General features: G+C 35.3%; 1 protein-coding gene across 1 annotated transcript in view; it reads right to left on the reverse strand.

The window, feature by feature from the left end:
• The window catches only part of ROBO2 (roundabout guidance receptor 2), a 562,829-nt gene that overhangs the window by 14,183 nt on the left and 521,453 nt on the right, over positions 1-27,193 (reverse strand). The window contains exons 20-23 of the mRNA XM_068545712.1: positions 26,761-27,042; positions 21,261-21,417; positions 12,479-12,739; positions 8,041-8,246 (exon numbers count right to left, since the gene is read on the reverse strand). Of these exons, the coding sequence (XP_068401813.1) occupies positions 8,041-8,246; positions 12,479-12,739; positions 21,261-21,417; positions 26,761-27,042 (906 nt within the window). The remainder of the gene's footprint in view (positions 1-8,040; positions 8,247-12,478; positions 12,740-21,260; positions 21,418-26,760; positions 27,043-27,193) is intronic.

The raw sequence follows: 27,193 nt of genomic DNA on the forward strand, positions 1-27,193 counted from the left end.
CACAATAAAAATACCAAGTGTTGCTTATCCCAAATTTTTAAAAAGAGAGGCACAAAGTACTTATAGGAAGCTAATTTAATATTCCCAAATAAAACAAGCACATATTCACATAAAAGAGACTAAAGTTAAGTGCCATCGATTTTCTTCCCCCTTTACTCCAATATTTAAGAGACAGCAGTAGAGTTAGGAGTGTTGCCATGATCAAGCGTTTGTACTCTTAGTTCAGGTGCCAGGATACAATAACACGGGTTTATGAACTTTCAAGATAGAGAAAACAGACACTGGAGGGGTTAGAAGGATGAGAGAAGTTAAAAGGGTATTAAGTGTAGCAGAAAAAGAAAGAGTTTTGATTCTATTTGCCAAAAGCATGGAGATAGATACACTTTTTACTTTCCAAACAAATTCCCTTGACACAGGCCACTGCAAGGAAGCCAAGATAACACCACAGCAACTGAGCCTCCTCTGAGAGAACCATTTCTGAGTTAATAATCACAAGTCAAGGACCAACAGCCCAAAATGAAAGGAGAAATGATGCAATCAGCTTTGCAATATAATGCTACAGTAGATAAGAAAAAATCAAAGTGATTCAGCCAGTGATCACAAAAGAATATGAAACCCTAGAACTGAGGATACTTTGGAAACATGGGAAAGCTCAGTTTTGGTCCCTTCTATGTCCTGTTTTCTGTATTTCTAAATGTCTGCTGAAATCTGCAAATAGATCTGTGCCGGCTATTTGAAACTCACTTTCCAAACAAGCATCTCCTTTTCTACATCTCCAGTTTCATTCCTAAGCTCCTCCTAACTGATTTCCTTCTGGTCCCTTCTATCTTCCTCCTTGTCATATGAATTACTTTTTCTGGAACATTTATCACATAATTCTGTCTTTCCATTCAAAGCCTTACCTAGTTTGCCAATACATTTAAACACTGACTGAGGTATTTGAGATTCTTCAATATCTAGCCCAGCCTACCTTTCCAGCCCCATTCCCTCTAATAGCCAGTTCAGTCCCATTGCCTCTCATTCCTTTGACACACAATAGACTTAGATTGTTACTAAGTCTATTGCCCAGTGCCTAACTTCAAAGTCCAAATCAATATCATCTCTTTTATCACCCTGACTCCACTTCATCTTCAACCCTGTCTTAGAGGGAATCAATTTCTCTACCTCTTGTGTTTTTCAAATAGTATGCATACGGTAGCATATCATATCGCTACAAACTAGCGTTTGTTGCACATATGTTTTCTCTTCCAGACAGTGGAACTCTGGAGATTAGGAACTATTTATTATTCATTTTAATACCTCATGTACAGGGACATTTCCCAGTAAAAATTCAATAAACATTGGCATAATGAATTAAATGCCTTCGATATTTTCATTATTCAGTATAAATTCTGCATGGGATACTAATCCACGTGTAATTTCCTAGCAATGGCCTTACTTTAGTTACAGAAAGAACATACTCATAATAACTCCCAGAAAATTTATTAAATAAGGAATATAAGGTCAGTCAACTCTTGTTGATTACTTGGACAATGGGGAAAGCAGTGATGTAATTAGTCCTTCATATGAGGATTTCCACATACAGATTTGACAATTCCTAAACAAATCAACTATTTTCCGGCCTTTGGGTCTTTGCTCTGACTTTATCTCAATCATTACTGCTCCTTACTATTACTCAGAAATTCCAGTTATTCATGAAGTTTTCCCTGATGCTTTTTTCCCTTCCCTGGGAAGAGAGAGTAGCATGGATGAATGACATGGCTTCATGTGGGTGTTGGTCAATATAGAAAGATATTCTTTTTTCACCACTCTCTGTAAGAGCAAATAAACTAGATAGATGACTTCAGAGTTGAAGAGATGTGTGCCATAGTGATTTGCCCATAAAGGGCAATAGGAAACCTCATCACCACAAACTATAAAGAGGGGCAAGTGCCCTCAGCTTAATATAGTTGAGTTTGCCTTCAAAATGGAGGGCAAGAAGGCAGCAAACAGAAGGAAAAAAATTTTCTTTCCCTCTTTGTTCCTCTGTCTTCATGTTTGACAACCCATTCTCTCTATTTGAGATATGGAGTACTTATGATATATGGAATGGCTACATTTGTGGGAAATATTTTTAAAGAAAATTGGCAATACACCATGAATAAAAAAGTATATAACGTATATTAAATTTCTTCCGTAGTGTAAAATTGTTAAAATTTATTTAATGATTACTGATTTCACCTCTCTGTGGCTACCATTCCTTCTTTTTCTGTATATTTAAACATCAAAGATTATCTGGAGATTTATGTAAACTACTACAAAAAAAAAAAGACAATGATTATAAGATAAGAAAAACATTGATTCATCAATTAGAAAGTAAGCCATTTTTGTGATAACTGGCTTTCTTTCATAAATGTAAACATAACCACGAAAGTTGAAACGAAAACTAGGTAAAACAGCGAAGGTAGAAATTCTTCACAAATTACAAGCAATCCATACCAATTTGACATGTTATAGGCACAGAGATAATCAATACATATTTAAACATTTAATGAAAAATGAATTTGTGTAACATAGCCGGATTTATTTGTGTTTACATCTTCCATCTTTCCAAATTTCTCAGGTTTAAGAATTGCTGAAAGGCCAAAAAAAATCTCAAATGTATTCAAGCTGTTAAGGAAGAACTGCAGATAGGACATTAAGTTGTTGCAAAATGGTACTGAGCAGTAAAATACCACGATAAAGTGGCATCTTGCTGTATCTCCATTATATCTTCAGCACTAAAATTAATTTATGATCAGTCATCAATTCATTTACATGTCGTTTTATGCTAAATCCGTCCTTGCTGATAGATGCTCATCCTTAGACCCATTAAGCTAGAGTAAAGTGTATGCTTTATAATATGACCCTGCTAATTGTTGCATTACCATTTTTATGAGATACAAAACCTGGCTGTCCCCCATTTTTTCAGCCAATATTTAATCCAGGAACTCTTCCTATTAAGTGCAATCTGTCTAACTATCTGTTAAATAAAATCTTCAGCTCTAAGTGTCTTTGGACAAATCAATCCAAATATTGACCTCTGCCTAGATGTAGAAAAACATTTCTAATATTTAGAAGTTCTTTCACTCAAACATATTGAATACACAACAATTCACCTACATTCCTCAGAGAGAAAGGAATGTGTAATATAAAAGGGAAAGCAAAATAAGAAATTAAAAAAATCTCTTCCTTGCGACCTATGACACCTGCTAATTTGTTCTATTCAGATAAAAATTGAATATATGATATTCCACGTTTATCTGCTAAATTTTGAAATGTGTATTTAATTTCTTTTTAAATAAATCAGAGCTGTGGGGAATGTCTAAGAAAATTATTTAGTGATTTTTAGCATTACCTCTGAAATTTCCCTATTACAAAAATATTTTCCTTAAATTTTTGCAACAAAAGCAAGGCATCAGGTCATGCTTTTAAGTGGCCAATTCTTTAAAAGCTGTGTGGTCAAGTAAGGTGGTGAGGCTGCCAGGTTTTATTGTTTTCAAAATAATCTGCTTCCAGCAAAAACCTCCAAAGACATAAAATACAGAAAATATAGAGCCCCGATTTCCTTTCAACCAGGGTATTTACGTGGGGTTCAGCAGTCAAGGAAACTTTTATTTGTTTCATTTAACAGCACTCACTCTCAGTCTTACTTTTTGTGATCACTGAGGCAGTTAGAACCTTGGCTCCATGTTCAGGACATTTTTCTCCTGCCCTCTCTCCTATTGCCTTCTGTTTTTTTTTTTTTTTTTTTTCCTGTGCTGGAGTCATTAAATCCAGGAAACACTCACCCTTGACTCCCACCATGGAAGTCAAAGAAAAAAGTATTAAAGGTTTCCCCAAACCTGTTACCCAAAAGTGGTGGGTTTGGCATTTAGAAAGAAATATTACAAGCATATTCCTGAAGACTGAAACAATCCTGTATGTTTACTTTCTAGGCAAAAAAGAGTGTGATGTGCTGTAATCAGAACATTTTTTGTACTTTATTACAACCAAGTAGGTTTAAACTGTAAGTATAAATTAAAATAAAATTATAAAAATGTGACTCCCTATAAAAAGTACTGAGAGTTGAATCTTGTTGGCATGAGTCATTATAACTGAATATAGAATGAAATATGAGAAAAACAAATAATAAAAGTTACATCTAAAAATTTAATATTTTTGATCTTGATTAAGTGTATAAGGGGAAAAAACGAATGTTTCCAGAGATAAAATAATGTGTTGTATTTGTATAAATATATATTTATTCATATATGTATACATGCACACGCACAGAAAGGGAGAGAGAAGAACAGACCAGGAGATCATTTTCCTCTTAAATATACTAAATCCAAAGATGAGAAAACAGTTGAGCATTTCCAGAGCAGGGGTCATGATAACTGGTCTTTGGAGTAAGGCTGATTGATTTTGAACATTCTTCTGCCACTTATCAGGTGGGTGATCTTAAAGAAAGTCTTTAAACCCCTCTGTGCCTCAATTTCCTTATCTATAAAATGAGAATAAAAATAGGGTTGTGACAATTAAATGAGTTAATACATGGTAAAACCTTAGAACAGGGATCAGCAAACTTCTCCTGCAAAGTGCCATATACTAAATATTTTAGGCTTTGCTGTCTGTCATTTATTTTTTCTTTTTGTTTGTTTCTTGTTTTCTTACAACCCTTTAAAAATGTAAGAAGCATTCTTAGCTCACTAAGCCACTCATACAAAAAACAGGCAACTGTTTAGAAGAGTGCCTTGGGTGTACTAAGGGCTATATATGTGCAAGTTGTTGTTGCTGTTGTTATTATTACTATTATTACCAAATCTAAATTCCTAGCCAAGTGGTTGGAAGGAATAGACTTTCAATAAATATTTGTTGTGGAAATCAATAAATAACAGATTTTCAAATACATTTTCCACACCTGAATGTTATGGACTGAATGTTGACATCCCCCTAAAATTCATATGTTGAAGCTCTAACCCGTAACGTTATGGTATTTTGAGGTGGAGCTTTTGGGAGGTAATTAGGTTTAGATGAGGTCATGACGGTGAGGTCATGAGGGTGGGATTAGGGACCTTATAAAAAGAGATCAGAGAGCTTGCTCTCCTTCTCTGCCATGTGAAGACACAGTGCGAAGATGGCTCCCTGTAAGCCAAGAAGAGGGCTCTCACCAGAAACCCAATCTGCCCACACCTTGATCTTGGACTTGCCAGCTTTCCACTGTTTGTTGTTTAAGCCACCTAGTCTATGATATTTTGTTACAACTACCCAACCAGACTAAGACACTGAGATTATGGGTTATAGAATTACTGATATTTTCCTCTCTTCTTGGCCTTTTCCATTCATGAAGCATTATTTCAAAAAATTTAAAGTCCCTCATAAATTACTTAGTTGTTCAGAAAACATTTGAAAATAATATACTTATTTCTTTACAAAAATAGGCTCTGTACCTTGTTAACTGCTGATATTCCTGAATGTGGCAGCTGTTGGCATGCGACATATTTCAGAAGTAAAATTCTAAATAATTTTATATACAGTCTTATTAGCCCATCTTTGTGTTACCGCTGGGCTTTCGTTCTGGTTGGCTTTAGAGTTTCAAGGACTGGAACATAACTGTTAGTTCTATTTCATAAAAAATGGTCATTAGTTTCATGAAAATGAAAATAGAGAATTCAGATGAAAGTGATGACTAATTTACTCACACCACACACAAATTTAGAATTCAAAGTAATTTACGGAAAAATCAGAATCCTCTCCGTGGGCACTTACCATCTTAAAAACATACAAAGCCAATGGAAATAGCCTCTGTTTTAATGCCCACCTCATTTAGCACCATTAAACTAGCCTTGAGTGTCTGAAGAAAACATAAACACGTTAGAGCAATGTTCATTAGCATGTTGGTTTCTGTAGCATTTGATCCATATACACATGCATCTCAGGGCCACCCCCAGGTACACATACAGACATGCACACGTGCTCTACTACACCCAACATCCTATTTATGCTCATATACACACTCCTACGTACACTCACACACACACACCTTACACATAATCACAAACCCAGGCTATACTTTCAGACACGCACACACACTCCCTACACACACATCCTTTTTTCTGAAAAACTATATTTACTTTTATTTTTAACTTTTATTTACTTTAAATTACACTTACACCCTAGAAAGCAAATTAAATCTTTGATCATACCTTCCCCACAAAGTTATTGTAAATAAAAAAACAAAAAACAAAAAAAAAAGAAAAAAGTTTCCTGCTTGGCTACTTCGGTGTAGAGTGCAACTTCTTTTACTAACTAAGGAGAGATATTATTCATAGGATAAATTCATTGTGCAATGCATACCTAAACACCTTGAGGTTTTTATATATGGCAGTAATTAAGCACCGAATTCAAGTAGGAAAACAGACTTTTTCTTACCAATAAAAGCTTCATTTGGAATGAACATTATACCAGCTACAAGGAGAAATTCAGATTGTCTTTAACCGCAGTCATATTAAACAGTGAAACATGTTATTAACAGGTGAGCATGTAAAAGTTCAAAATGGCCTTCTCCTGATTTATAGACATATTTATCATCTTTGACATTATAATATTTAAGAAAAGAACTACATAGGCTGTGGGTGACTTTTATCATTGCAATTTTTACTGCATTCCTAATAGAAGAGAGTTCAGTATCAGCAGTGAGACATGCAAAACTATGCAGATTTTACCCTGAAGGAGATTATGCTAGAAATTCAGGCAAACGGGCTTAACATAATAGTGCAGTAATAAGTTAGCTCTCTGCATTCAAAGATTTAAACTTTTGCTCTGCCACCTTCAGTCGGATCTGGATTTCAATTCACAGCAGTATATCTGCAGTTCTTAAATCTTAATTAGCTCGGCAAGCAGCCCCCAGGTAAAAAGAAAACCTGAAAAGTGTAGGCTCGTGCATGACATTGTGTAATTCAGGAAGTCGTGCAGAGGAAACATGTAGGTACTCATGCTTCTCCATCACTGTCATAAAGGAGTTTCCATCAGTGTTTTTGAATTGTAACACACAGTGTGAAATGTGTGCAAATTAAGAAGCCGTTGGAGGAAAAATGAATTAAGTGGGACTGTGGTAAAATGCACTCCTAGAATGAAGAGTGTCATGAAGGTAAATGTAGAAATGGGTGGTATACAGAGAAGACTCAAGGATAGGACATGCATGGGCAACACATTTGTAGCAGTTATGTCTTCATAGTCATGTAAGAGGCATTTGCGTGTGTGTATCAAAGAACGGATACCTACTTGAATAGAAAGACTGAATTTTTACTTTTCTCCACAGTCATTGTGTACACATTAGGATTTAAGTTTTTTAAAATACAATTTGCTAAATTTAAATCCTTGGAAATAGGTGGCAATCCTGGGATCATCCCAGGAGGATACCAGTTGCAGCCTTTCACTTGGTGAAGGAGGCCAGAGGAAGTCAAAGGGGTAAACAGCAAAAATAACTATTTCTTGGGAGAGGAGCAATTATTGGATCAACAATATGCAATGCATAAATGTATGGTTTATCTCGCTATACACTTTCTCCACTCTAAAAATAATACCTTGTGCAACCTTAGAGAGCCTTATTCTGAAGAGTTGCTTATTTTCATCAGTGAAAGATTTTACAGAGTGAAATATCAAGAAGCGTTTTAAGATTGCATTCACTTTGTATGTTGCTCCTGATATACAAAATATATCATTTCTAAAAGTCAAGGTTTTTTATGTAATAGACTTGGTTCCCCAGTAGAGTGAACTTTTCATGAAAGCCCTGGATATAACTGAGTTTTCTTTCATGTCTTTAAAGCTTTTTAAAATTCATGAATTTTTCTTATCATTTTTTCAGCAAAGCAAAAGTATTTCCAAATCCTTTTTGAATTTTGTGTTTAATATTAACACATTAAAAATGTTACAGAAACAGATGGAGTGGAATAAATCTTACTAAAGAAAGTATTTGACTTTCGATGCATTTTAATATTACAAATGGGTCACTTATTCCTATTAAATCAGTTCCATTACCTGTCACAGAGCTGTCTAGATTGTCCGTACTGGATCCGGGCGTCTGTTCTAGTGCTCTCAGGGGCCTGGGGATTTCTAAAGCTTCCTCTTCATCATCAGCATCATCATCTGGAACATCTGTTTCCAAATCGGAAATCAAAGCTCCGGACATGTAACCTAATGGTGGAACCGGGGGCTGCGGAGGTTGATTATTGCTTTGAACATGCCTAGGATTCACAAGGGAAGGAAAAAAAAAAGCACTGGTTAGCATTCCACAAAATTGTAATTAGAATGAAACAGCCTGCTGTGGTAACTAATTTTGTTTTCTTGCTTTCCTTTAACTAATTCTGGAGCTTACTATGCTTTCTTACATTTCAGCAGAGACAATGGTCTACGTATACATGACTTGCCAAAACAGTAACAACAGTGTAGACTATTACACTCTTCTGTGGGTATTTACGGGACGAGACACAGAGGAAAAAGAATACAGACCCAGCATTTTTGTGCAAATAAATCACCCAAAGGAGAATAGGAATATTCATCACACATATCTATTTAAAGCTGATTTTTTTTGGTCCAAGAAGAATAGAAGTACATTCCCAGTTTTGTGTCAAAGTTCTACTCAGCCTGTGTAACCCACATCACCTGCTGGCCCTTATGAAGAAAAGATGTCACATGAAAATCTAATACCAACACCTTCTCCCTCCAACCATGGCCCATTCGCTGCCCTACGAGGCTTTCCTCCTGCACGATCCCCCAGGAATCGGGCTGGGTGATTGTTTCCACTTCAACGAGTTCAGGTTAAACTGGGGAGGAATGGCTACTTTGTGCTCTAGCTAATATTTTTGCATCTGTCTTAGCCACCCAAGTCTTAAACACCTCAAAGGCAGAAAAGATTCATCTCAGCACTCTGTGTTTAGAACAGTAGGTGTGCCAAATAAACCAGTTGCAATGAATGAGTAACTCTAATTGCAACCATGGGAAGTAGATGGAACTGGTATTATCACCTCTCTTTCAGAATTTTTTAAAGGGAGGTTCAAATTTAAGTGACTTAAGTTTCAAATAACATGGCTAGTAAAATGCAGAGCTGGACACTAGAATCCAGTCAGCTCTTTTTGTGACTACTTAGGAGTTTTTTCTAAACCATAAAATGCTGAAGGAAAGTAAGTCTGTTATTTGTTACTGTCATTAAAGAGGGAATATAGCATGTTTTGACACATTTGTCTTTTTTTTTTTTTTTTTTGCCTTGATACAAAATACTTAAAAGACCACTGGATTTAAGGGCGATTTATGCATTTTTATGGTTAGTTTTTGAATTAAAGATACAAGATTATTTTTCTTTAATATTTGCATTTATGGGGAAAATATTTCATTTTTTCCAGAATTTGTTTAATATTCTTCTCCCAACTGCATTCTTGAACTTGTAAGCAACTCCAATATTAACAAGATTCTAGATCTTTTAATGTTAAAAAACCTAAGATATTCGTTCTGGAAGCTACCTCAATATCATTAGGCCCACATCTTTAATTTAATAGATAAGGCATTTGAGGTCCCATTTATTATCTGGCATTCATCACAGCTCATTCACTGGAAAGTCAGGAAGTTTCCTAACTAATACTTTCACAGAAAATCTTGAGTGTTGACGGCAACATCTTGCTCTAAGTGTAACCTCAAATTCTGTTTGTGAAGCGGGGATGGATTGAGCCAAGTCATGAGCAAGAGAATATAAAGTGATATTTATATACATGAGCCATTCTTGTCTAATAATTTGCACTTTGGTCCTGAGAAGGACCGAACAGACCAACACTCTAGTCCTACAGCACTGCTGACAAGACACCTCTTGTTGGAACCAAGACACACTGAGTGGTGAAAATGTATTCCTTGAATTCAGGAGAATTAGGAGATGAACAGGAAAAGGGTACGTAACATTTTTAAGTATCTTCTAGTGACAGGCGCTGTGTTCTGCACTTCATGGGTCAATATGAACAGAATCCCTGGAGGTGAAGCCTGGAATTATTATTTTTAAATACTCCTCCTGTGATGTCGATGTGCAGCCCAGATGGGCTGGCACTGCCATCCTAGTAGGGCAAGGTCCTGTGCGAGCACATGAAGACTCATACCTCCTACACGGGGCGTCAGCATGGCATTCTGGAGAACTGTTGAACTGAACAGAAGCACACTCCGAGAGAGAAGCAGGGTGTGCTCTGTGGGTACTTGGGGCAGGTGGGCATGAACTAGTTTGTTCACTCATTCAGCAAGTGTCTATGGAGCACTCACTAAGTGGGGCTCTAAGAGTGGAAAGACAACAATAAACAACTCAGGTGAAAACCCAAGCCCTCTGAATAATAACAGCTATAACGTGGCTAGATAATTTACTAAGTACTATACAAGTGTAGACTCATTTAATTCTCCCAAAAACAATGGTGTGAAATAAAGAATTTGACCTTACCCAAAGAGAAGTTAGACTTTTGCCTTGTACTCCTGAGAGGTAATCTCTAAGCTCTAGAACATCCTGTCTGATAAAATGTCTTTACTTGGAGGCCAGAGGCTCCTCCAGAAAGTCTGACTATATGATTTATGGAGGGAACTTGGAGGCACAGGCTATCAGCTCACCTTCTGGAGGGGCCATAGACCCTGTTCAGCCATGCAGATAGTCAACCACATCTATGGGACAGACCCCCAGTAAAGACTCTGAAACTCAAGGCTCATGTAAGTTTCCCTGGTTGACCCATATTGTCACACTGCGTTGCTGAGAAATTATGCTTTTCACTATTCCACTGGGAGAGGACAAATGGAAAATCTGTCTTTGGAATTTCCTAGCCTTTCTCCCACGCATTTCTTCTCTTGGCTGATTTTAATCTGTATCTTTTCACTATAATAAGCTATAACTTCAAGTATAATAGCTTTCAGTGAGTTCTGTGGCTCCTTCTAGCAATTCTTGAACCTGGGGGTAGTCTTGGGGACTCTCCAAACTTGTACATAGTGTCAGAAGTGAGGGTGGTCTTGGGGGGACTGCCCTCTCACTTTGTAGATGAGTCAATTCCTATTACCATTCTCATTTTACAAATGGGGGACTGAAGCACAGAATTGTTAAGCGAGTTGCCCATTGTCATACAGCTAGCAAGGAGTGGCAGTGGCAGTGGTCCAGCCTTGGCTGACCCTAGTCAAATCCCAGTCCAAGCAATCAGAATATCTGGGGTTGGGGCCTATGCATCCAGGTTATCCAGATGATTCCAAAACGCAGGCAGCGTTGAGAACCTCCAAGCTAGGATCTGTGCTTTAAAGGACTAATATGCAGGGCTTCATTTAATTAACTTGAAGGAAATCCTCTGGCTCTTAAAGCAGCTGGCTTCAACTTCAGTAGTTGTATTTTATAAAGCAGGCTGATGCAAAATAATACTGTTTAACAGTAAGATGTCTTTGACCTTTGAAAAAAACCCTGATGATTGAGAAAATGTTCAAGAACCTCTGGTTCTAAAAAAAGAACCTATGTTTGTAATAAGCTTTAAATGATATTCCTGGTTTGAGTGTCTCTTTGCATATTTAGTTGTATTTTTAAAACACATAGTTCATTAACACTGAGAATAAGACATCTCATTATCAGCTTATCCCAGTAGCTAAAACTACCAAAAAAAGAAGCTAAGGCTCTTTCATAAAACTTTAACTTCAAGCACAGGACGTAAATCAACATAAGATAATCAGAGGTATGTTACTGAGATTTCATTTTCAGGAGTCAAACTTACATGTTACTGTTTGGGAGAAGGGAGAGCAAATAAGAAAAAATAACTGCACAGAATTGTGAGAGTTGGTTCCACTTGTATTCCTGTCATATTTTTCACAGGATACATCAGCAGACTGCCATCTATACCTTATGTAAGTTTATGAATCAATGAGAAAAAAAGGAATTTGGGATTTGTAAGTTATTCTAGAGGCTTTTTTGGGGGGGGGATGCATTTACTGTTACTAACATTGTTGTTCTTTTCTGTCTCATTTAGTTCAGCCCAAAGAAGGTCTTTTAATAACTGACACTGACCATATGTGATTTGCAGAAGCTTACATTTACATATTCACAACCACATACAGAATTAATCACAGGCACTTTGAAGAATCTAAAAAGAGTCCTTCATTATGGTGTTGGAAGTGAGTTCAAGGATAAGCTAATTGAAGCTAAACTGTAAATTAGAAAAGATTCTGGCGTAGCCAAAACTACTTGAGCCTGAAATTCAGCAGATCTGAATTCTTGCTCCAGTTCACTCTAATTAGTTGTGTGACTTTGGTCAAATTATTTAACATTTCTTCAGTCAATTTCCTTATGTGGATGATGAAGGAGTTGTACAAAAGCATTTCTAACCCCAGCTGTAGAGTTCAGTGAGACTCTCTTGTGAATTTAATGTGAAAGAACCTTTCCTCTATCCATGTGTTGAAAGCATGGGTCCCCTGACCTCATGAGGATATTTACCATGTTTGCTTTGCTATATCAAACTGATAGGCCCTTGTCAACTCATCCAGGTGAGCCTGCAGCATGGGCTGCATCTCTTCCCGTGGGGAGGGAGTTAGAGTTGCAGTGGACTGCTGTCCAAAGGAAATAGCAGGGGAAGAAGCCACGCCTCGGACAGGAGGTGTTGGGACACGATCATCATCTTCTTCGAGTTCATCTTCCATACCCTGGTGTAAATAAGTTTGTACTGGTAATGGTGGGCACCAGCTATCACTGTCATAGCTGAAATTAAATGAGGAAAAAAAGCACATTAACACTTAGGCACACACACACACACACACACACACACACACACACACACACAATTACACTGGCAATGAATGGCAACCACAGTGGCATCTAAAATGTTCTCCCAGTTTATTTCCTCCTGATTTCCAGTTGTTGGCACTATTATAGTAAATCACCTGGCTGTTATCTAATTTCTAATCATAAGTACATCGGTTATCTCAAGATCTCAATTTATTCTTAAAAGATCTTATTAGCTAATTGTTACCCCGACAGTTACAAAAGGCAATAACTTCCCAATGAAGTTACTCATGTGGAAAAACCAAATGGCCAATTAAAGACAATTAATGAATCTAGTGCTTGTAGATTTAACTACTTTCTTCTCTTGTTCATCCTTGTGCACCAACAGAATATGCCAATATTCATCTAAGAAGTGTTTGATAATTTTATTTACTCTTAATCTAGATCTATGCCAACCTTTCATTCCATATGACATGTCAACCATTAAGATTTTGTGCTACAAAATGTATTCAATAGCCTTTCAACTGTCTTAATTTTCTTAATTTTTTTCATTAGAAACTGATGTCTCCTTGTATCTCAACATCTCAAATCTATAGAAACAGAAGTTTAAAACCTAATCCTATAAAATATATATTAAAAAGAAAAATAACAATTTCAAAAACAGCATATTTTAGGGATTCTGGTTAGGGAACATAGAAAATTAATCCAAAATGTTTTAATTGTGACACAAAATCAGTAGCATTTTTATTTACACCTTCTCTGTAGTGCTATTATTTTCTTAGATCAAATAGATCCCAATGTACTTTTAAAAGGAGACTTAAGGATAAGATAAGCAATATTATTAGATGTAATTGTCCTATAAATTCAACCTCTTAAATATCCCCCAAGTCTTTATTCTACACTTCACCTCTACTCCCACGATCACAGATCAATCTCCTTCTGATGTGAACCAGCCCATTAGCTTCCCTAGTCTCTTGGAATGTCATCATCATCCCTTCTATATCTTCCACAGGCAATTGGATTATATTTCTAAAATCTTCATTCACATCACACCTATGCTTAAATTATTAGTGATATTGCTAATGTAAGAAAAAGTTCAAACCCACTAGCAAGGACTAAAAGACCCTTCTCCATCTCATCAGCCTATTATTCTAGCTTAATTTCCCATTATTTCCCCAACACCAGCCTACTCTATGTTTTTTTCAATCTCTGGGTCTGTATATGACGACTCTCAAATCATGTGACTGTGAGCTTCTGCTTCTTCTTCAAGGTTCAAGTCAAATGTCCTCAGTTTTGTGAGCCTTCTCTGCTCCCACCATATGGAATTGATTACAACTCCATAATACTTATACTGTGCACTCCCCATGTTATACTGGAATTATGTATCTCCCGTCTCTTTTTCCCCACTATTCTATGAGATCCTTAACTCGAGAACTCTGTAATTCTCCACTTTGCATTTCCAGCACCTATTACAATATCTAGCATATAGAAGATTTTTATTAAAGAAATTGAAAATAGAATGAATATTACAAATATATATATATCTAGTCTTGATGTCCCTTACAAAACACTAATTTGTAAATGTCCAGATGATTCTTGAATAGTTTTACTTGAGTGTCTTTCCACTTATCCTGTTTAAAAATGAATTTGTCAAAAAGCCTATACATGGATGTTTATAGCAGCTTTGTTTATAATTAGTGAAACTTCGAAGCAACAAAGATGTCTTTCAGTAGGTGAATGAGTAAATAACTCGTGGCGTATCCAGATAATGGAATATTATTCAGTGCTAAAAAGAAATGCACTATCAAGCCATGATAAGACATGGAGGAATCTTAAACGCATATTACCCAAGGGAAAGAAGCCAACCTGAAAAGGCTACATACTGTATGATTCCAACTATATGACATTTTGGAAAAGGCAAAACTATGAAGACAGTAAAAAGATCAGTGGTTGCCAGAGGTTAAGGGGAGGGAGGGATGAACAGACTGAGCACAGAGGGTTTTTACAACAGTGAAACTACTCTGGATGATACTACAATGGTGGATGCATGTCATTATACACTCATCCAATTTTTCTTTGTACATCTGCACACAGAATGTACGACACCAAGATTGAACCCTAAAGTAAACCATGAATGTTGGGTGATAATTGTGTGGGAATGTAGTTTCATCAGTTTAACAACCTTACCATTTTGGTGGGAGATGTTGATAGTGGCAGAGGCTATGCGTGTGTGGAGGCATGGGAAATTGGGAGATTATGTATTTTTTTGCTCAGTTTTGCTGTTAACCTAAAACAGATCTAAAAAAATAAAGTCTATTTAAAACTCCTGAATTTATCATCCTTTGATTTGACAATCATGTGTCAGGTAACTGGATCTTTTTATAGAGCATAAAATCCAGTGGGGCAGACTGATATGAAGCAAATAATCAAAGATACCAAGTATTATAGGAATAAAGCAGGGAGGCTGAAATTAGTTTGGGGCTTGGGTGAGGCTCTGCCGACCACTGGAATAGGCGATATTCTAGGTAACAAATGAGGGGCCCCAGAGGAAGAGAAAATATAAAGTATTTGAAGAACTCAGCTTTTTAACTGGTAAGAGCTGGCAAATAAAGAAGGTTGGTTATAGATGAGGCAGGAGAGGTGACTATGTGCTAGATCATGAAGGGCTTCATCAGCCCCAAGAAAGAGTTTGGAATTTTGCCTGTGGGTGATGGATAGTCAGAGGTTGTATACAGAGTGTGATGACATCTTTGGCTGTTCAATTTTCATATCTTGTTGAGGGTACCTGAATAATCTTCTACCTCAATGAGTTGCAAACTGAAGACTTTGTTTCAGAAGCTCTGTATAATCTGATAGGAATATCTCTTCTGAAATGTCTTTTACATTTTAGTATCAGGCACACTTTAGTGTGTTACAAATAACCACTTTTATATACTAGAAAATATCAACGGTTAAACTTGTATTCCCATTTCTTGACTATATAAGTACCAGTATGACCCGAAAAAAGATATTGCTCTAAAACGATGGCATTTTTAATGTTTTTTATGTTGGAGATCACAGTTAGATTTCATTCGAAGATAAGAGTCTGTGGTGTAAAAGGTTCATAAACCACTATCCCAGTTGGATTTACTGCTTTTAATTTTCCCCATCTTCTAATCAATCTTGCACATCACTTACACTTCCTGTCTATGAAAACATCAGAACTCTTGGAATAAAACATTCACTTCACTTTGTTCTGTCCATTAAATGTGTCAAAGCCTCAACCTACCTTTTCAGATGTTTTCTCCAGTTTCTCAACAAGAATCTCCTGCTCAAAAGAAATTGGTTTGTTTCCTCCTTTCTTTGTACTTTTCCATCTTGGTGCATTAGTTTAAAGAATTCAACTTATTTCAAATAAGCTAGACTCCTCCAATTTCACCTAGCTTACTCTTACAAATCCTTCAAGTTACAAGCTAAATCCCATATCTTTTATAAAGATTTCCCTGATGAGGCCAAGTAGCACTGATATATTACTCTTCTGAACTTGCACTGATAATATTTTTGCACATTTACTTGAAAATTGATTATACACTGTCTTCTGCCATTTCCAATGTTGATTTCTGTAACTGTTGTCCAATTTATTTTAGTATTTAACCTTTCACATGTTAATAGTATTTTTTCCTCAAGTGGAGTTAAGCTACATTAACATAATGACATTGAACTATTCCTGTTTGGCCACATCTGACATAATACCTTAAAAATAGTACGTGATGATAAGCATATTTATTGATTTGAAATGAAAACTCACAAACTGCTTCATTATTAAGAATGCTTAGGTTTCTTTTCTTAACTTACTTAACTTTAAATGCTCTATTATTAAGTCAAACAAAAATATGTATAAGTAGCCTAATTTTTAAAAAAAAACTGCCCATTTTCAATATGGAATATGCATCTTGTTATACTTCATCAATAGTTTAAATTTATTTCATAAAACTTGTTACAAAATAGCACAATTTTATTCTATAAACAAGTACATGTACTTTCCTTGCTTACATAGACTATTGTCAGGGATGTCTTACCTTTGAACAAAGAAAGAACATTTATATATTCAATCTTTCAAATGGAAGTAGGCAATTATCTCCTAAAATTTCCCTACTTCATAAGTAGTAAACTATTCTTACTTCAAATAATTTAAAGGGAACACACACATGGAATGAAAATACATACAGAACATAAGAAAAGGAGTAAGTAATGGTGCATATATCATGCGTTAAGGTAACATAAAAAATTGTAATTAGTTTTACTCAACTCATTTTTTTTATTATTCAAACACCATCAGGCAAAGGAGAGTCTACCATATAAATATGAGTTTTAACATTATACAATTACATTGCATAATGTACTAAATGACTAAAGAAATATTCTAATTGCTATTCCATTTAACTAGAATGGGTGTTTATCATCAATTCTTCCAAGTCTTTTCTACAAAGATAATCTGGAACAGAAGTGAGCAAACTCTGTCCCCCTGTGGAACATAAGCAGAACTAAGAGAAATCCACGGATTCATCTCAGTCGTTTGTGCAAGAAGTGGAAAATAGAGAGGGGGGGATAAAAGAAAGTCTAGGCGAAGAACATGAGAGAACAGGTTAAAGAAATTTGGGATATGGTGCAAATCATACGATGGGGAGAACTGTGCATCACCTCTGAGGTATTCATGTCTTAATTCATTCCAGAACAACAGATACTTAGGTTTTGTGCAGTTTCTGAAGAAGGGCAAGAAAGTAATAGATGACTCTATGAATGTTATGAAAAGCATAGTTCTGGTTTTAGCGTTTCCTTCATATTTACAGATGTATATCTTATTTGAGTGATGAAAATTCAACTTTTTCTTGTAGTAACCTAAAAAAGACTACGAAAATGATTCTAAAACCAATCCAAAGGTCTTTTGGCCAACCTTTCCTAGAGAAGCTTTTGTTCTTTGACTTTTACTGTCAGTGCAATATGAGGCATCATATTATCTGTCTTGCCTGGTGAATAATGAGCAGATGGCAAATCAATGTTGCATGTGAACTAACTTGTGAAAGGCCAGATACAAACACCAAACTACTAATAAAAATACAATAAAGTTCAACAGCCACGAAAGCCTGCCAATTTCTAATTGCAATAGCAAAACAAAGCATTAGTTTTCTATTGAATTACTACTGAATTCTTCCTAGCATCATATGATTACATTAAAACACATTATATTTATAGCTAAGAACAAACATTTTGATACATTTTTGTCTAGCTGAGAGAGGCATATTGATGAGAGAGAACATTTACCATTGTTGATATAGTACTGAATTAACAAATCATTGTCTATTAGGACAATGATTTGATAACTTTTGATATTTAGTATTGTGGGGGAAAAATGGCTCAAGAAAGGCTAAGAAAGAAAATTGATGATATCTAAGCTCTTAGAAACAATATTAAACATTGTAATAAAAAGCAAAAGACAATCTTTTCAAGATTGTGATTATTCTGGGCTAGATACATTTCTAAAATCTATCCCTCTCTCTCCATCCTGCTGCCATTGCCTTATTTTATTCTCTTATCATTTTCATGGTATTGGCCATTCTGCTCCAATATCCCATACATTATCCACCTGCCTTAGCCTCATGTCCTCCAATCCATCTTCTATACCCAAAGATCAGAATTCCTATAAGACATACAAGACTTCACAACTGGCCTCACGACACCTTCTCAAATTATCTTCTATCCTGTCTATGTTTCAAGCTCAACAAACCTCATGTGGCAGAAAGATATAGACATGCAACTAGAATGCAATGTGATGAGTATTACAATAGAGAAGTAAGTTTAAGGAATAATGACAAATACAGGAAAGGTAAGTAACCTTAACTAGAATAGGGTGGGGTTTCAAAGGAAGAGTAAGAAGTACTAAAGGAAAACTAATGGGACTATTCCCTTTTTTCCTCATCTTTCATTTTATTTCTATTTTTTGCCTTTAGCTAGGAAAATTTCTCTCCACCTGCACGGCAAATAGTGACATTAGTAACATTTTGTTGTACTCATTGGTTAGAAATCTATTCTGATGTGGAGATTACTTTATGTTAGGGACTACTTCTCATTACCTTTGTCCTTTTTGCTTCTGGCTCAGAGCCTGACACCCAATAGACACCCAACTCTGGGTACTATTATTTGTGAATAAGTGATTCAAGATTCACCTCAAAACTCAACTTCTATAGGCTTGCCCCAGCCTTATCTGGCATACATGGTTATCCCTTTCTGTATGCAAGTTATTATTTTGTGCACATTGCTTAGCTAGGGCTCGCCATACAAAATTGTGTGTGTGTGTGTGTGTGTGTGTGTGTGCGTGCGGTTTCTGGTCTCTACCTCTGAATTCTGTGAGTTTCCTAAATCAGGGATCAGATCCTCCTTATTAATTGTGTTTTTGTTTCTTTCATCTCTTTTGCTTTCCTTTCTGGCACTGGGCTTAACAGTTCTTATGTACTTAAAAAAAAAAAGTATGTTGAATAAGTTCTCTATTATGATATACCAAAACAACAAAAACAAAATCTACATATCACCATAAGAAGTACAATTGCTGAATCCTTGTTTGTTAGAAATAAAAATTATTAAAAGCAGGTGACTTCTAAAGTTTTTTGTTGTTTATATTTCAAGAAAACTTTAAATTTGCATAAGTTTCAAATCAAGGCATATAAACAATTCTATAAAAGCTCAAAGTTAATATCATGAATAGCAGAGTATAAATATAGAAAATATTAAAAAATCTTTTTTCAGTATTATAAGGTTTTCACATTAGAAAATACAAAAATATTAATAAGATAACAAGAGATGGACAAAGTCATCATCATCTCAAATCTACTAATCAAGATTCCAAATTACCTACAATATTTACGTTATCTGAGTTCAAGACTTTATGTTTATAAATGTTTAACAACACTACTTTTCTCTCCCCAGTTTACAAGTTCTATTTTCTTATTTTCTAATTACGGCCTTTAAAATGCATTTTTCTAAGCCCTGTAATAATATCTTCTTGTGAAATACACACCTCTGTTCCCTGCTTCCCTGCCTAGGAATTGTGTGACACTAACATATTTTATTATTGATATGTATTACATAAGATCATGGGCAAAGTTCTGTTTTTAAAAAAGTCAGAGAAAGAAGGTATGCTTTTAACTTCCTATTTCAGATGTGAACGTTTTAACAAAAGTACAATAAAAATGACATGCATATATATGGGAACTACAATCTCAAAAAGCAAATGAAGCCCTTTGGAGGGAAAGAAAGATATAGAGAAAAAATATGGAGGTATGCTTATTTATACATATGCATGCCCATCTATCTATCTATCTGTGTACATAATGCATATATAGAGTATATGTGTATATATATTAGGTAACTGAAAGAAAAAGCAAATGGAATCTTTTTTCGGAAGCAAATGTGATAAAGAAAGTTCTAGTTAGGAAAATTAATCTGGAGACCTCAAAGACAGCAGTTATGTAAGAAAAAAGGAGATGGAGAAAAAATTATAAGCATGTGCATGTGATCTTTATGTAAAACAAGATAGGAAATAAAACCATTATTTAAATAAACTGAGATATTTTAATACCTAAATACTTCTAAATAAAGGAAAACTTGGAATAAAAAACTGCCTCTATTCTGCATTTTTCAGTTTCAGTCAAAAGCAATGGGTGACCTGGAAATTGTGAGGAAGACAGAGCACTTAGAATTATTAAAATAGAAAAAGAGACTATGTTTCTTCTGACTAGCTATTTTTTTTTTTTTGGATTAAAAAATAAACAGTATCAATGTCTTGCTACTTCAAAATCAATTAACACTTAAACTAACAGAGGAAAACAAACTAATTCTTGTGAGATGTTTGGGAAAGAATAAGGAAGCTGGTCACAATTTAAAACTCTTAAAGGAAATTTTCTAACTTAAAAGGTTTTGTTACAGAGTGTGCATTGGCTTGAACCTCCTTTATTGTTTGGATCCCTAAATTCCCATCAAAGCTGATGATTAAAGTCCTACCCACTGGCCATATCCCTACAATTATCCCATTGTGATGGAGCTGAACAGTGGGCGCCCTGCTATGGCCAGACATCAAGTCATTAGAGAAATGCGAGGGATGATGAAGAAGGTTATTTTAATTTCCTTTTCAGCCCTTCTCAGGAGTGCCTCTTTAGTTCACAGAGCTCTGGGTTACTTGCTTTCAAACTAACAAGCAATATTATAAATGGAGGCTGCATTATCATGATTGCAGACAATCTAAGGCACTTGATGGCCAAGGATTCTACGTCCTCAATATGTGCTGTGTTGTATTTATCAGCTAAAAATATATAGATGGGGCAAACAATAAAAGAGGGGGGGAGCAATGAACAGGTTGGGAAGGCGGCAGGGAAAACAGGAAGATGACACGGTATCAAGACGAAAATGCATAACAGAGAAAGGAGGATAGCCCTGGGCATTTTGCTGGTATATGAGATATTTTTACCCATTTTCTTGCAGTTCCACTGCATAGTGTTCCAGCTCTGTACCAGGAAGGGGCTGGACTGGGGGAGGAGGTAGCGGAACACTGGCCCAGGTTGATCCATTGTTTTTCTGTGCTTTAGAAGAGTTTTTATTTTTCTTCTTTTTTCCACCTTTCCCACCTGAAAATAATAATACATTTATTCAGACATAGTGAATATCACAAGAAACAGAGTATATCAGACAGGAAGATGTATTTATGTTTTCAAAACACCAGAATCAGTATGTTACAGCTGTTAAAAGCTATAAACAATGAAATGATATAATCAGAAAAACATTTTTATAAATCACTCAAAATGATATTGTTTCTTTCACAATGCATTAACTGCAGAGCTGAATAAACCAAAAACATGGCTGCGGTAGCAAAAGCTAATTTATTGATTTATTCACGTTTGCTGCCTCCACATTTTCATTGTTAGATGAAATAATGGGCCATAACAAATTCTTTCAAATGTCAGATTTTAGTGCGTTTATAATGCTCTTTTGCATAATCTGTCTCAGTGGAAAATGCAGTATCTAAGGATACAGGCTAAAGTCTTCCATTAGAATTTACTCAATTTAATTAATCCAGGAGAGTAAGTTTTCTCTTAAAAGTAACTTATAAAAATCAATCAACTACAATCTGGAGGATACTTGTAAATCTTTCACAATGATATGTTTTATAGAATTTCTGACTAATGAATGGCACAATTATTTTTGCATATAGCGAGAGTAGTTCCCAGATGTCTAAGCATAACGTTTCTTAAAATTCCAAATATGGGGAAAATTAATGGAAACACAGTAATCAGTTTCAGTATTCTCATAATACAAATGAATTCATGCACAAAACATGAGCAGAAAGTAGGTTGGCAGCATATAAACCATATCTGGAATTACCAGAGCTTAATGAAATAGAGTTTAAAAAATATAAAAATGTTTTAAAAAATATAAAAGTATAGCTTTATCATTTGTTCAATGCAGTACTTTTTACTCCGCCAAAATTAAGTACATCAAGTTTCTTCCTAAATGGACCACAGTTGGATGCAGAAATGTGTACTTCTTGAGCAGAATGACAAAAAAATGTTTCAGGGGAACCTAAGTAACTTCTGTCACTCCCACTACAGTCAATAGCTGTATTTCCAAAAAAAAATGGTATTGACCCCTTGAACTACATCTTTCTGGAACTAAAAGTTACGAGCATCAAATATTTGTAGCACAGCTATCTAACAATAGAGATATCACTGAAGTTTGCCTCATCTCCTTTCTTCTACCAATTACTAACCTGCATCAGCCAATTCAGAAAATTATGGAACGTAATAATAACTTTGAGTTTCAGAAAGTGATGAAACTACTGAACTGGACATATACGCTATTGCCAATTATGGAATTATGTCTGCTTTCTAGGTAGTGTGCACATATACACACATATTTAAAAGAGCATCCCTGAAAACTGAGTGCTTTCACCTTTCCTTTCACTTTTTATTTTTGGCAGAAGAAGTATTAAGAGAAAGGAGAGCAGGTATCTTCTGCTTTGAGGATAAGAGCTGGATCTCTGGGTTTGAAAACTAGTTTCTCACCTAGTTGACAAGTTATTCATAGATACCACCTCAATTTCCATACATGTAAAAAAATATAAAGTTACTATTTTGGGGGGTTATTTTGAGTATTACATGCGATAATGCATATAAAGGGCTCAGAATGTATAGAATGTTCAATAAATGCCAGTCATTATCACACTCTCCTATATCCTCTATCTCAAAGCAAACTCAATTCTACCTGTTTCCAAAGCCATTCCCCACCCAACTCCTACCCCAATGAGGATCCCAGAAATAACCTGATTCTTAGAATAAAAATAATAAACCAGATTGAATTTAAGTCTGTAATTTTTGTGTTTAAGGTAGGTGAGCCTTAATTCTTTGTTTCCTGATCAAAACGATCATAAACAAGATTGTATCTTTCTCGGTAGTATCAGAACTATGTCTCAATACTTAAAAGAAGAATGGGTTGGGCGTGTGTTCTTCATAGCTTTTCCCTAGTTGTACCTCTTCTATCCCTTGTATATTTATATGAGTACTATGCTTTTTTCACTTTTTATAGCACTTTTAGAAATGTTATATGATCACCACCAGAACTGACACAAATAGGGAAGTTTTTACATCTCCATTTTATAGATGAGAAAATAGAGGTTCTTTCTGAGTTTGTGGTCCATATTCACACAGTAAGAGAACAAGCAATCTAGAATGCAGCAGCTTTACTGGAAATTACAATTTCTGCAGCTCTGAACCCAGCTCTGTTGAAATCCTTGTCCAAGGTCAGGAAAGCCATTATCAACTCTTCCAAACAACTTACTTAAAAATGTGCTGTGGAAGCAGAGGTGATTCATAGGGGGAATTTGTGAGGGTTTTCCATACAATGTCTACTTTCCCCTCTTTGGGGGAAATTTCTGCTCTCTCATTGTGGGTACTTTTGGTAAGACTATCAATCAACGTGCTTTGTCTTCTCTAGAATGAGTTAAGAGGTGGGCTCTTAGCATAATAGGGGCATATGATATGAGCTGAGAAAATTAAATTCTCTGTCTGAGATCTATATCTTGATCTAAGTGAACTCATTGTGTTGCTGTTTACTTGCAACCAAAGATCATCAAGCATTTTAAGGTGAGAACTGTCTGCATTATATTTTAGGGGAACATATTTTGATGACTTGCAAATATATCTGACCCGTCCCTCTTCAACTGAAAATGTAAATATTTGGATTTATATTTACTTATGCTGAACAAATGATTTCTATGTAAAGATAATTATGAAAATAGCTCATTTTAAAATTAAACTTATAGTCTATTTTTAAAAAATACTGGCATATAAAAAGATTTTGTTATTACTACTGGCACTGTGTTGTATATGCATGTTTATATATAAAGTTATGATTGCAGATACTATTTTGAAAAAATCTGAGTTTTATATTTTTTAATGGTTGGCTTTTTTAAGAGAAGTGCTAAGAACTTTTGTATTTAATAAATTATAAGAGTGTTTCAAAAAGGGTGAGAAATTCATTCATATAACTCAGGAATGTCCAATTTTCTTTATTACTGTGATTATTTTAAATTTGTTTCATCACTGTGCACAAATTAAGAAAATCTTATAATATCAATATGATATGATCCAATATCCATAGGGCAGTTTGATCTTAAATCTAAGCTTTAGGAAACATACCTCTGATTATAAGCACAAAACAAACTCTAATAGTAAACTCAATTTGACTAAACTAAGAAGAGAATAATCACGTCACTCTTACCTCCTAAAGAATGCTTTCTATCACCGATTTAAGTAATTTTGTATTCAAATGTAGATGAAGTAGTTAATATAATTCATATATATATATATAAATGTCACTCAGGAGATTAATGGATTCAAAAAAGCAGTAAGCACTATTGTGAATCATGTTCTGCTTACAATTACTCAAAAGATAACTTTTAAAACTCAGTGGTAATCAGGATATACAGAATATTTAATAAGGAATTCACAGAAGGTCTTAAACAAGCCATGGCTTACAATATATAGATTTAAAAAAAAAAAAAAAAAAATATATATATATATATATATATATATATATATATATATATATAGATTGATTGACACTTTGCATATCTTGAATGAAATAAGCCTAGGATAAAATTAACTTTTTAATTATTCAGTACAATTATGGGATTCCTCATAAATAAATGACAGTACAAATGACATATAAGGTTATTCAAAAAATTCCCCTATATTATTAAGCCAGTTTAAATTCATAACAGATGTTTAAAATTTTCTGCATTCTACAATGTATCTAATTCTACCAATAGGTAAGAAGAGCAAATGGCTCATTTTGGAGGGGAGAGAGAACATTAACATTTTCAGACTGAAAGGGTTCTATCTCTGAGGAAAAGTCATTTCGTAAATGTTAACCTAATGATGTAAAAGAATTAACTCTTTATGGCCTTGATGCCTCGTAGCCTGTGACATATCATAATACACTATAATCTTCTATTAAGAAACTGAGGTTAAAAAAAAAACTTCATAGAAATAAATAGTATATCATTAGTATGAAAAAATAAGCAAATAAGGTCATGGCATCAACTAGAAATGTGCAGATAAAGTCGTCAGTCATACACAACATACATGTTATGTTTGAAAGTTAGAATGTCTACTAGGACCTCCTCATTTTAGAGATGAGGATCCTTGGGCCTAGAGAAAATCACTGATATTCATTATGATAGGTATATATTTCTTTCCAGTAAAATGTGTTTTTCCCCACGTGTGCTATACAATACCTGCAGTACAGACTGTTAGTTCAGCTGATGTATCTTGAATATATATTAAAATTTACAGCACAAAAGAATTATCAATATGAAAGATTAGGGGTTTTTTTGGCAATTAAATGTAAAGAATAATGTCCCATATTAGCATTCTTGTTTAGCATGGTATCAGGACCTTACTCTAAATAATATCGTTCAATAGAATCCTATTACATAATATTTCAGAAAAATTGTCCAAATATAGAAAGTCACATCACCAGACTCCTAATGTTATGAACAATCTCCAAAATTATTTGCATTTTTGTTGAATTCATCTTTTGGTGTCCACACCATGGGGTTGACTTTCCTATATGATCTTTTTATTGTAAAGTTCTCTTGACTCTTAAGTAGGGTTCAAGGCAGATCAAACTCATCTGCTCCTTAATAATTCGTATTTAGTAAAATGGTACTATTTTTCCCTGAATACATCCTTGTACAATTAGTGCATAAAGGGTGATGGTGAATTTTACCCCCTCCCCCAAATCATGATTTCATTAGGATAAACTGTTATTGTTATTTGAAAGATAAATGTCTGACAGTGAGTTGTGATCCAGGTACTTCTTCATGGTTGTTAGGAACACAGGTCACATGCTGGTGACAAACAAATATTTCTCCTTACTGTGACGAGACCAACCTGAGAGACTGCCACTCCTCTCTGAGCTGTTGTGAGAGCTGGTGGTGCTGAAATCCTGTGACTGGTTGTGTGGCATTCTATTAGACAATCCCTCAGCCAATCGGTAGTCAGGGATGTAAAGTAAGGCTAAGGGTTAAAGGGCAGAGGTCATAGTGGCATCATGTGATTAGTTCACAGCACAAGCCCATGCAGAACATGCAGTTAGCAACTCAGAAGCAGATGTCATAGGACAGTGGAGGCATGTTTTGTCTATCCTGCCTAATGGAAGTCGAGATGGACTATTGATCACTATTGAAAAAAGAGCTAAAAGGATGACACTGATTGGTGTTGGTGTGTGGTGATAGTGACGACAGTGGTGGTGGTGGGGATTGTGGAAGGTACTGAATACATGCCGTTATACTTTTTAGTTTAGGTAGTGGACCTGGTGATGAATCACTAAACTGAACAACAAATACTAATTTCTATCTCATGCAAAAATGACATGAAAATAACTCTTCAGGAAGTAAGGACTTGACATACCATTGTTACCTTTGTTCTGATCAGGTAGAGAATAACCAAATCCCATCAGATCTGTTTTTTGCTGAATTGGGCTTTTCCACTGTGGATCAGGCAGATCGACAGCCAATTCATGTATGCTGTTGGAATGCAATATCTGTGTAGTGGCATATGGAGTAGCCTGTGTTATTTGGCTGGAACTGTTGTAAGTGGTTTTGGTCGTGAAGTCAATGCTGCTATAAATGGCTCCATCTGAGAGCATTGTTGCCGTTTTATCCCCTTGGCCTGGAACTGGTGGCAGCACATCTGTGGTGAACATAGGGAAATGAAACAACTTAATGATGCACAGGATGCCCAAAACCATCAGGACTGAAGATGAAAAATAAATGTGTCATGCCACACGTTTGCATTTCAGCTGAGATGGGCTTCGTGAGCCAATGAAGGGTAGATGATATAC

Source organism: Eschrichtius robustus, chromosome 6, assembly GCF_028021215.1.
Source record: "Eschrichtius robustus isolate mEscRob2 chromosome 6, mEscRob2.pri, whole genome shotgun sequence".
NCBI lineage: Eukaryota > Metazoa > Chordata > Mammalia > Artiodactyla > Eschrichtiidae > Eschrichtius > Eschrichtius robustus.